Source organism: Halichoerus grypus, chromosome 8, assembly GCF_964656455.1.
Source record: "Halichoerus grypus chromosome 8, mHalGry1.hap1.1, whole genome shotgun sequence".
Classification (NCBI taxonomy): Eukaryota; Metazoa; Chordata; class Mammalia; order Carnivora; family Phocidae; genus Halichoerus; species Halichoerus grypus.
In genome coordinates this window covers 101,596,956-101,609,608 of record NC_135719.1, presented here as the reverse complement: position 1 = coordinate 101,609,608, position 12,653 = coordinate 101,596,956, and the positions used below count along the sequence as shown (strand labels likewise).

Genomic DNA, 12,653 nt, shown 5'->3' with positions numbered 1-12,653 from the left:
AGGAAACAGGATAATCTAAACAAGAGGCATCCTCTTCACTACTCATGCCAGAAGCACTTCAACTAGGGAATGGGTTTAATTACCTCCCCCAGGTAGTACTCGGTACTCCAAGTGATTGGGCTTAAAATCTGAGTTATCAAGTTCAAATCTTAAACATATTGAATTTAACTTGAATGTCAAGAATCCGTTTTTCAAGAAAAAAAAAGAATTAGTTTTTCATCATCGGAATGAGGTAAAGCAAAATTCTTTTAATTGAAATATAAATAATAGTCAATTTCTAGAACAAATTATGAAATCTACACTTTCTCTAATTGCTAGTGAATGTAGCTATCTACTACTCCTCAATTATATGCTGTTACATTATTCTGAACCCCACCCTTTGGAATCAGATTTCCCAGATATCATATAGTGTTAGTTGTCCCTACTACCAGTTAATATAATATCAAAAGAATTTTTAATCATGCAGAATCTCACTACCTAAAACAGCTGTTCTTATTTTGCATAACCTTTCATTAGGTTTATGTATTTTATACAACCACAGTCATATTGTTTACATTTTGCACTCTGCTACATGATCTTAGACATTTCCCATGTTTCTCCATCGTCTTCAAAATTATTACGTTCATCATATCGGTAAACAATAATTACTTAAATCACGTTCCTAAAATAAGTTATTAACCAATTATTAACTGAGGTCACTATTAAGTAGCATCTGTTATTTTGTTTATGAATAAATCTGAAATTAAAATATACATAAATACATGCATTACTTATGTTAAATTATGAGAATATATTTTCAAGTCAAAAGATTTTAGTGCCATTATGGCTGTTCTCAATTTTTACCAAATAAGATTACAATGAAATACAAGGCCATCTGTATTGAAAGATAGTACTGCTATAATTCCTCAATTGTCTCCCCACTCCACCTTCCTAATGTTCCATATTTGGAATCCATTATATGGTAGTTATTAAAATGAACTTGCCAGCATTTAGGCAATAGAGGAAGTAATTTAGAAGACGGTATAGTCTATCCAGATACAGACTTTGCTCTGTATAGATTCCTGTCAATCTGATTGTTACCACAGTTGCATTATTGGCATTCTTTGAATTCTGATTTAAACACGGATCCCTACATACTTTCTAAAAAGCCTTTACTATTGCAGTGTGATATATACCAAGAGACAAAAACTACTATGTACTTGGCAATGACCTATCCCATTTGTAACAATGGAAATGCAATGAAAAGCAGTAGGTGCTGCCCACATACCTCAGAAGACAACACAGTATCTTCAGTCAGTAGATCCTGATGCAATTTGTTGAAGGACTAGTTACAAACCAGTCTGCTGAAAGCTTCAGCCTAGCTTTCAAACAAAGCTATGTAACTTTCACTAAACATGATTCAATTAAGAAAAATCATGCTAGCTTCCGAAGAGGAATGGCAGACAAGAACTATTAAACATCTGTATATCTAAAAGAATGTACTGTCACTTCCAAAGGCATTAATATTCTTGAGCAAAGTCTGAAAAACCAAATATTTCAAGGGTGTTGAAAAAGTGTCCCTAATTCAAAAGATTTCATACTGAGTCTGAAAAGAATAAGACTCAAATTTGTACAAATGAAGGAAGAAAGAGTATGTAATTAAAGGATAAATATATACTATAATTAGTAGAAAATAGAAATAAGGTACATTTAATGCCACGTTATTTGTTAACCCTTCATTCCCTAAGGTGTTACTAAAATAATAGTGCATCTTAAAGCCCATGTCACCTTTATTTGAGGCTATAAGGCATCTGGCTTTTAACTCATCAAAATGTTATCTTAGCTAGTTTAGACTCTGTGGGATAATCATAAGAGTATGTGATTTAGGGTATGTAATACCTGGGTTTTTAACATCAGCTGTTATTTTTACTAGCAGTGTAGCTGGTAAACATGAATGGAAGTTTCCAATTAAATGGATGTATCAGTATCTTTTTTTTTTAAGATTTTTAATTTATTTATTTGAGAGAGAGAGCACGAGAAAGGGGGAGAGGCAGAGGGAGAGGGAGACTCCCTGCTGAGCAGGGAGCCCCGATGACTGGCTCCATCCCAGGACCCTGAGATCACAACCTGAGCCAAGGGCAGATACTTAATGGACTGAGCCACCCAGGGGCCCCTAGCAGTATCTTTCTTATAGGTTACATCAAAATAAATGGTATAAACCATGTATATGTCTTATATTCAATTGGTGTACTCTCTCTTCTCCTTTAGGTTCTCACTTACACAGTATCTTTCATTGGAGTTCATTATCATGCTGAAAGAGATTTATGTCCAAAAGGACAAGACAGCAGCTTCCCCCTCCTCAGCCACATTTCAGAATTCATTGCAGACTTCTACTTAAAGGAGCTAATTTTGTTCCTTTTAAAACTAAAAAAAGGGGCCTGGGTGGCTCAGTCATTAGGCATCTGCCTTCAGCTAAGGTCATGATCCCAGGGTCCTGGGTTCGAGCCCAGCATCGGGCTCCCTGCTCCGCGGGAAGCCTGCTTCTCCCTCTCCCACTCCCTCTGCTTGTGTTCCCTCTCTCGCTGTGTCTCTCTGTCAAATAAATAAATAAAATCTTTAAAAAAAATTAATATGTTTTTTTCCTTCTGAAACCTTTTCAACAATAACTTTTTAGCTATCTTCTGTGGTAAAAACAGTAAATCACAGCCTTTAATAAAATGCTTCATTGTAGGGGATTTCTAGGTTTTGAGGCCATTCCCTAAATCATTTGAAAGGAGTGTATCCCTTAGGAAAAGTAAAAGTTAAATGGAAATTGTTTTAAAAACTTGAAATGGTAAGAATTTTTTAACACATTGCTTTCATATGAACATGCGTATGGGGTACACTCACGGTTGGGGTGCCACGTTCTCTGAGGGTTTTGTGGTATTACCTCCAAACAGTGGACTAATGTTGCATTTTCTTTTGTGTATGGGCAAACACTGGATTTAATTTCACATTTTTACGTTTTGCACAGCTCACTGAGATACAGTATGAAATACTTAATTGCTTATTCCTCAACTGCTGAAGTATATACTTTCATTACAGCTTTAAAATTAAAGACTTGGAATCAAAGTTATTGCTTTTTTAATACACATATGAAGTTATGTACTCTAGAATTTGTAATAAGTAACAACATCATTGTATCTGCCAACTAAAATTACTTGAGGAGAGCATCTCATTATAACAACAGAATACCTACAATCCTCCCTTGGGATATACGACAAATATTGAGCGGTTTTGAACTTATATTAACATCCAGAAAAGTACACCTTGCTTAAACTTTCTTGTCCTTAGACAATAGTTAAATATCAAATCAGTCTGTATATATTTTTGTATTTTTAAAGTACTTTTATCTATCTTCTGATATAATAGTACTTTGCTTTTAGTTAAAAATCTAAAAGCAATGAAAGAAATTGTCATTTACATTCTATTATTTTATAGAATACTTGGCCTCCAGAACTAATAGGACCTTTGTGGTGTCTAGTATCAACTATGCATGAGTAAAGTACTTTTCTGTGCAATTAAGTTTTATGTCCATTTTTACCCATGTATGTAAATTCAGTGATTGTATGTGGTTATCGGTAAGTTGGATTTCCTGCTGCATCTCTTGGAGGCCAGTTAAATATACACTACATGCTAGAATTTAATCTGATCACATCTTTATCAAGTTAATGACCAGATACTGCAGGTATAAAAATTATTAAGAAATTGTTTCTGGCTTATAATCTATTTGCAAAAAAAGTACTATAAGTGTATTGCACCTAAATAAATAAAGGCTCTGGTAAAAAAAAAAAAAAGTAAAGGAACAATAAATTCTGGGGAAGCAAGGAAAAAGTGGTGAGTGAAAGAGTCATTTTGGGTGTAGCCAAATTTTGCAGCTGCTACTCTCTGGCAACATGACCTTAGAAGAGTTATATTAACTTCTCTCTGCCTCAGTTTCCTTATTTGTAAAACAAGGCTAGTATTAGTTTCTACTTACTAGGGGTTGTGCTAGATTAAATATAGTAAGTATAATACAGTTAACGTAGTGCTTGGTACATATGAGGACTAATAGATATAGTGGTTTTTGGTTTTTGTTTTTATTATTTTTGTTTTTAACTGGACTTAAAGATGCAAGTTAGGCACTAATCAATGTAGAGCTGTTAGAAGAAGCTACTGGTGTCAAAGAGGTGGTCTGGCAACACTGAGCTGTGCCTCACCAAACGTAGCTCCAGGACCATCGGCATCTAAATTGCCTTGTAGGGGCACCTGGGTGGCTCTTGATTTGGTTCAGCGGGGAGTGTGCTTCTCCCTCTCCCTCTGCCCCTCCCCCCACTCGTGCTCTCTCTCTCTCTCTCTCTCTCAAATAAATAACTAAAATCTTTTTAAAAATAAATAAAAATTATAAATAAATAAATCAAATCTGATTCTTGATTTTGGCTCAGGAGCATGGGGCTCCATGCTAGGAGGGGAACCTGCTTAAGATTCTCTCTTTCCCTCTACCTCTGTCCCTACACATCCCTCTCTCCCTCTCTAAAAAAATGTAAAAATACAAAATAAATTGCCTGGGGCACCTGGGTGGCTTGGTGGGTTAAGCATTGACTCTTGGTTTCAGCTTAGGCCATGATCCCAGGGTTCTGAGATCAAGTCCTACGTGAAGCTCCATTCTCAGCAGGGGAGTCTGCAGGAGATTCTCTCTCCTTCTCCCTCTGCCCCTCCCCTACTCACATTCTCCCCCACCCCCAAAAATCAATCAACCAATCAATCTTAGGGGCACCTGGATGGCTCAGTCAGTTAAGCATCTGCCTTTGGCTCAGGTCATGATCCCAGCGTCCTGGGATCGAGCCCCGCAGTGGGCTCCCTGCTCAGCGGGGAGTGTGCTTCTCCCTCTCCCTTTGCCCCTCCCCCCACTCGTGCTCTCTCTCTCTCTCAAATAAATAACTAAAATCTTTTTAAAAATAAATAAAAATTATAAATAAATAAATCTTAAAAAATTAATTAAATAATAAATTGTCTTATAAAGGAAGAGGTGGTTTTTAAAAATTATATTTCTAAACTCATTGAAAAATTATATTTTGAACTAGACCTTATTAAAACAGAAACACTGGTACTTAAGACTTGTTTAAAAAGATTGTCCCATCATTCTCCTGCATGCTTAAATGTGAGAACCACTGATAGAGAGTATCAAAAAACACAGCATAGAAAGCTCTAGAGACCATCAACATTCAGAACTCGGGAAAAGGCAAAGCAGCCCAGCAAGAAAGGGAGAAGGAGTAGCCACAGATGCAGATGTAGGAAACAACACGGGACAACACTATTGCCTATCTCTAACTTTTATTTTACAGTCCTTTCTTTGAAAAACAAAGAGAAATATTTCAAGCATGCACAAAAATAATATCATCATAATTTGTATATCTATTACCAATCTAAAGAAACAAAAAAATCACCAAATAGAGTGAACTCCTTTGTTTACCCCTCACAATTGCATCTTCTTTTGGTGCTCTCCTAACCCACCTGACCAGTATTTTGAACTTAGTATTTACTAGGTTTTGCATTTCTTTATACCCAATACATATCTATGCATCCCTCTTCAAAATATATACTCTGAATTTGATTTTTATAATATGCCTGTTTCAAAATTAAGTTTAGCTCAATATTACTTTTGTGAAATTGGTCCATGATGATGCATATAGCTTAGGTTCATTTTTCATACTAAATTTTGTATTACATTTTATGAGGAGTCTACAATTTTATTATTTTATCTCTTATTGAGGTTTAGATCATTTTCTGTGTTTTCTATGCCATGACTATTTCTGTTTGCATGTGTACAAATGCAAGAGTTTATCTGTTCTCATTGTAATATTGTTTTTATTGCCAAATTGCTCTTCAGTTTTCGTAGTCATCAAGGCTATATTTTTAGAAGACAATTTCCCACGGATGTCTTGCTTTTTTGCATATCATGTATGCAGAAGCACTAACTGTCTTTTTATTCCAGCCTATCTTTTCAAGGTCCTTTGTAGAGCAAGCATCCTTAGCAAACAGAGATATTGTCTCCCTTTAGAGCAGAGGAAAGTCTGTTTAACGTCCAGTATAATAAATATAACGTTTCCCTCTTCAGTAATGCTTGAGCAGGTTTTGTTACTGTCAGTCATAAAATATTAAGGTTTCTTTTTTAAAGTTTTTATTTAAATTCTAGTTAGTTAACATTACAGACATATTAGTTTCAGGTGTACAATACAGTGATTCAACACTTCCATACAGCCCCCAGTGCTCATCACAGCAAGTGCCTCCTTAATCCCCATCACCTTGTTAACCTGTCCCCCCCACTCTTCTCCCCTCTGGTAACCATCAGTTTGTTCTCTAGTGTTAGGAGTCTGTTTCTTGGTTTGAAGCTAGAGAGTATTATGCTAAGCGAAATAAGTCAGTCAGAGAAAGACAAATACCCCATGATATTTCTCGTATCTCTCATAGGTAGAATTTAAGAAACAAAATGAATGAGCAAAGGGGGAAAAAGAGAAAGAGATACTAAGCTTTTTTAAGCTCAGCATCCCCCAGCTGTGATACGAACCCAAGGCACGAGCAAAATCCATGTGGGCACTTGTGCATCCCCCCTGTGGGATTTAGGAGACAAGGGGAACCAGTGTGAATGTAAAGATTCTGCTGTACGCTGTGTCCTGAGTCCGTTCCTTTGACCTAATTGTCTCTAGTCTTCTGCCAATTATCTGTAACACTGTTGCAAGCTAACTCCTTACTTGTTAAGTGGAGTCAAGCCTTACCCATCCTCCCACTTACCCTCCCTATTCTTGACACATAAAAATTCTCATTGTTTTATATCTACATCAAGCTTCAATATTGTTTTTTTTTTTTTAAGATTTTATTTATTTATTTGAGAGAGAGAGAATGAGAGACAGAGAGCATGAGAGGGAGGAGGGTCAGAGGGAGAAGCAGACTCCCTGCTGAGCAGGGAGCCCGATGTGGGACTCGATCCCGGGACTCCAGGATCATGACCTGAGCCGAAGGCAGTCGCTTAACCAACTGAGCCACCCAGGCGCCCCAAATATTGTTATTTTAAAAGTTTTTGTTTATCTGATGATGGGAAATGGTATTATGATTTTAATTTCCATTTTCTTGGTACATGGTGAGGCTGAGACTTTAATTAGTTATTTGGGTTTCTGCATCTATGAAATACCTGTTCCTATTAGTCTGATTTTGCTCTTGAATTATTTTTCTTACTGAGTTAGAAAAGTATTAATATAATCTAGTTAGCTGTACATGTTCTAAATATCTTCTTCAAACATCTGCCTTTATTTTTGCTGTTTAGTGGGGAACACCGATGAGAACTTTTTATAGCAAAATTTTAAATTTAATATTTATCTCAAATTTAAAATTGGCTAATTTATCAATCTTTTCCTTTACTAATTGTGTTTTTCTATTCTGTTTAGGAAAGCACTATCTTACTTGAAGTCATGATGCCATTCTTCTGTATTTTTTCTAAGTAGTTTAACTTCTGCTTTTTAAATTTAAGTCTCATTTGACCTTCATGAGACTTTTTCTCTTTTTTCTTTTTTTTTTAAAAGATTTTATTCATTCATTTGAGAGAGAGAGCATGTGCACACAAGCGGGGCAAAGGGGCAGAGGGAGAGGGAGAAGCAGACTCCCAGTTGAGCAGGGAGCCCGATGTGGGGCTCGATCCCAGGACCCTGGGATCATGACCTGAGCTGAAGGCAGATGCTTAACGGACTGAGCCACCCAAGCTCCCCTTCCTGAGACTTTTTCTGTATAAGATGTGAGCTAGACATCAAATTCATGTTTTTTCCATATACATAACCGGTTGGATGATAAATCTTTTCTGTCTTCTATGTGAACAACCCCACAAATATAGACATGGGCTTTCTGTTTTATTCCATAATTTTATTTGTCATTTTTCTATCCTGTGTTAATTGCATGTATTTGAGATTTACATATCCAGAAATATAACAGATTAGGCTATATAATTAAGACTAACTCAGCCTCAGAAAATAAGCAAATATGTAAATATATGAAAAAATATATATGCACATTTAATTATATAGTAGGTATGTGTATATCTATCACCAGGTAAAAATGTAAGGAAAAATGGAAACACAAAGTATTTTTTTTATTTTATTTTATTTATTTATTTGACAGAGAGAGACACAGCGAGAGAGGGAACACAAGCAGGGGGAGTGGGAGAAGGAGAAGCAGGCTTCCCGCAGAGCAGAGAGCCCGATGTGGGGCTCGATCCCAGGACGCTGGGATCATGACCTGAGCCGAAGGCAGATGCTTAACGACTGAGCCACCCAGGCGCCCCTGGAAACACAAAGTATTTTAATTGGAATATCCCTCCCAAATTGCTTTTGCCTTCAGCTGCTCACCAACCCAGACAAACCTGAACTTTGAGTCTTATAGTTTGGTAGTAGTGATCAAACAGGAATCAAAACCCAAGGTCTGCCTAAAGCAAGGGATCATCTCCACTTTAATCCGTGACACCAAAGGGTTTAGATTTTTTTTTTATATATATTTATTTATTTGACAGAGAGAGACACCGCGAGAGAGGGAACACAAGCAGGGGGAGTGGGAGAGGGAGAAGCAGGCTTCCCGCTGAGCAGGGAGCCCAACGCGGGGCTAGATCCCAGGACCCTGGGATCATGACCTGAGCCGAAGGCAGACGCTAAAGGACTGAGCCACCCAGGCGCCCCGACACCAAAGGGTTTAAAACGAAAGTACAAGTGAACCATATTGTTGATGCACTTAGGAGGATGTCAGAAACAAAGGTATATCTCTAACTGTGTCCTAGGCAGCAAAGAACCCCCAGTCATAGTATTTTTAGTTACATGATCAACACACATTTAAAAATAAACAAAATAAAACAGAGAAAAGTGCCAAGAACAAGGATACTATAGACTTCAGATATAAAAATATTATAAGGCAACTATACTTACACTACTTATATGAATAAAAGAAAACTGAAAATGTATGCAAATAAAAGAAAATGATGAAGTGGCACAATAGATTTTTTTTAAAACTTCATTTTTTTAGAGTAGTTGTAGGCTTATAGTAATATTGAGCAGAAAGTACAACGATTTCCCATACACCCCCTGCTCCAGCACATACATAGCCTCTACCAGTAACAATATCCCCCAACAGAGTGGTACATTTGTTACAATTGATGAACCTACACTGATCCATTATTATCAGCCAAAGTCCATAATTTACATTAGCGTTCATTCTTGGTGTTGTATGTTCTGTGGGTTTATAATTACATGTATCCACCATGGTATCATCATACAGAGTAGTTTCACTGTCCCTAAAATTCTCTGTGTTCAGCTTATATATCCCTCCCTCCCCCCAAGTCCTGGCAACCACTGATCTTTTTACTATCTCTATAGTTTTACCTTTTTCAGAATGTCATGCAGTTGGAATCATACATTATATAGCCTTTTCAGATTGGTTTCTTTCACTTAGTATACGCATTTAAGTTTGCTCTGTCTTTTCATGTCTTAATAACTCATTTCTTTTTGGCACATGTAATAGGCCATCGTCTGGTTGTGGCACTGTTTTTTTGTCTATTCATCTACTAAAGGACAGCTTGGTAGCTTCCAGGTTTTGCCCATTATGAATAAAGCTGCTATAGACATCCATTCATGGGCAGATTTTTGTGCAGACATAAGTTTTCAGCTCCCTTATGTAATACTAAGGGACACAATTGCTTGGTTATATGGTAAAGGTATGTTTAGTTTTGTAAATAAAAACAAAACAAAACCCAAACTGTCCTCCAAATTGACTATACCATTTTGCATTCCCATTATCGATGAATGAAAGTTACTTTTGCTCCACAGCCCCATCAACATTTGTTGTTGCCAGTGTTCTGGATTTTGACTATTTTAATAGGTATGCAGTGGCATCTCATTGTTTTAATTTGTATTTCTATGATGACATACAATGTGGAGCATCTTTTCTGTTAAGATCCATGGTCCATTTTTTAACTGGGATATTTGTTTTCTTATTGTTGAATTTTGAGAGATGTTTATGTATTTTGGATGTGTCTTTTGCACATATATTCTCCCAGTCTGTGCTTCTCTTCCAATTGTCTTGATACTATCTTTTGTAGGGTAGAAATTTTTAATTCAAAGAAGTCCAGCTTATCAACTATTTCTTTCATGGATTGTACTTTTGGTATTGTATCTAAAAAGTTGTTGCCAAGCCCACAGTCATCTAGTTTTTCTCCTATGTTATCTTCTAGGAATTTTGTAGTTTTATGTTTTACATGTCAGTCTGTGATCATTTCCAGTTAAATGTCATGAGAAGTATAAAGTTTGGATTTAGATTCAATATTTTGCATGTGGACGCCCAGTGTTCCATTGCAGTTTGCTGAAAAGACTGTTTTTGCTCCACTGTATTATCTTTGCTCATTTGTCAAAGATCAGTTGACTATAAAGAAGATGTGGTATATATACAATGAAATATTAACTCAGCCATAAAAAAGAGTGAAATCTTGCCATTTGCAATGACATGGATGGAGCTAGAGAGCATTATGCTAAGTGAAATAAGTCAATCAGAGAAAGACAAATACCATATGATTTCACTCATATGTGGAATTTAAGAGTCAAAACAAATGAGCAAAGGGGAAAAAGAGAGAGGCAAACCAGGAAACAGACTCTTAACTATGGAGAACAAACTGATGGTTACCATGGGGGAGATGGGTGGGAGGATGGTTTGAATAGGTGATGGGGATTAAGGAGTGCACTTGTCATGATGAGCACCAGGTGATGTATGGAAGCCCTGAATCACTGTATTGTACACCTGAAACTAATATTACATTTTATGTTAACTGGAATTTAAATAAAAACTTAAAAAAAGAATAAAAAAAGTAGTTAAACTTATATCTCTTCAAACCTCCGGATTGAGACTGCAGTCAAAACTATTGTTTTATCCTCTGACTTTTAATAAAATGGTATATTAAACCTGTTTAATCAGCCAAACTACTCTGTGATAATTTGGTAATTATCTGCAAACATCTGCATGGAAACATCTACAGAATTTGTTGCTTATTATAGAAACTTGAACTTTAATAAAATGTAATCATATAATGTATTTTCTTATTTAATAAAGTTTCAGAATGCTTTTTTGCCCATTTTGTTAGAACACAGTATCTCTGAAGAAAATACTGGGAATATTATTACATAATTCTTTTGATTTCAGGCTGGACAGCAGCGTTGGTGGGAACAGGAGATTAAAATAAATGGAAATATTCAAAAAGGAGAACTAATTACATATAACTTGACTGAGCTAATTAAACCAGAGGCTTATGAAGTCCGACTAACTCCTCTCACCAAATTTGGCGAAGGAGATTCAACAATTCGTGTCATCAAATATAGTGGTAAGTAGTCTTTTATTTAAAAGTATTTATTTGCATATTAAACTGTCTGGAATATGTACATTACAACTATCTATTAAATTTAGAAAAAAACTAAAATTTAGCATATTGATCTTCTGGATCATCAGCCAAGTGACCAAAAAACAAACAAACAAACAAACAAAAAACCCCAGCAGACAAACAAACCCAGAAAACTTAATCATTATAAGTTGTAATATTTGATTTAAATGTAGAAATGTAGGGGCACCTGGGTGGCTCAGTTGTTAAGTGTCTGCCTTAATTGATCCCAGGGTCCTGGGATCAATTGAGCCCCACCTAGGGCTCCCTGGTGGGCGGAAAGCCTGCTTCTCCCTTTCACATGCCCCCTGCTTGTGTTCCTCTCGCTATATCTCTCTCTGTCAAATATATAAATAAAATCTTTTAAGAAAAATGTAGAAATGTAGAGTAATGTTTTAGTTAACATTGAATCAATGTGATAATGTCAACAATGTCCCTTTATCCTCTATCCCATGTTATGATATAATTATTCGCATTTTTTTCAAATTCTTGATGTCTTTAAAATTTACATCAAGAAGTTAGCAAATGTTATCAAAGCTTGTTTTTTAATTGATAGACTTGATGTCTTAAAGCATCTTTAGATTTACAAAAAATCAAGCAGGGTGTAGAGAGAGCTTCTGTATATTTCCTTTCCCCCAACACAGTTTCCCATATTATTAACATATTTCTTTAGCAAAATTTCATACAAAATATTGAATCTAAATACAGAACTTTATATTTTTCATGACATTTAACTGAAAATGGATCACAGATCTACATGTAAAACATAAAACTACTAAACTACTAGAAGATAAAGAATATTGACATATTGTTATTAAAGCAAGTAGTTTACATTAGTGTTTATTATGTTGTACAGTTATATGAATTGATAAGTTGATATTATTTATTCACCATTACAGTATCATACAGAATCGTTTCACTGCCCTAAAAATCCCCTGCTCCACTTACTCATCCATCCCTGTCCCCTCCAAACCTGACAACCACTAATTTTTTATTGTCTATCATTTTGCTTTTTCTAGAATGTCGTATAGTTGGAATAATGGAGCATATAGTTTTTTCAAACTAACTAATTTAGCAATATGCCTTTAAGGTTTTTCCATATCTGGGGCTTGATAGTGCATTTCTTTTTATTCTTTAATATTCCATTGTATAGATGTTTTGCAGCTTGTTGAAGTACATCCTAGGTTTTTTTTTTAGTCATCTT

The 12,653-nt window shown here is 35.8% G+C and overlaps 1 protein-coding gene across 3 annotated transcripts in view; it reads left to right on the top strand.

Annotated features, from left to right (window-relative positions):
- The window catches only part of MDGA2 (MAM domain containing glycosylphosphatidylinositol anchor 2), a 797,037-nt gene that overhangs the window by 739,404 nt on the left and 44,980 nt on the right, over window positions 1–12,653 (top strand). For all 3 annotated transcript variants that reach the window (XM_078053641.1, XM_078053640.1, XM_078053642.1), the window contains one exon: window positions 11,218–11,395. In XM_078053641.1, the coding sequence (XP_077909767.1) occupies window positions 11,218–11,395 (178 nt within the window). The remainder of the gene's footprint in view (window positions 1–11,217; window positions 11,396–12,653) is intronic.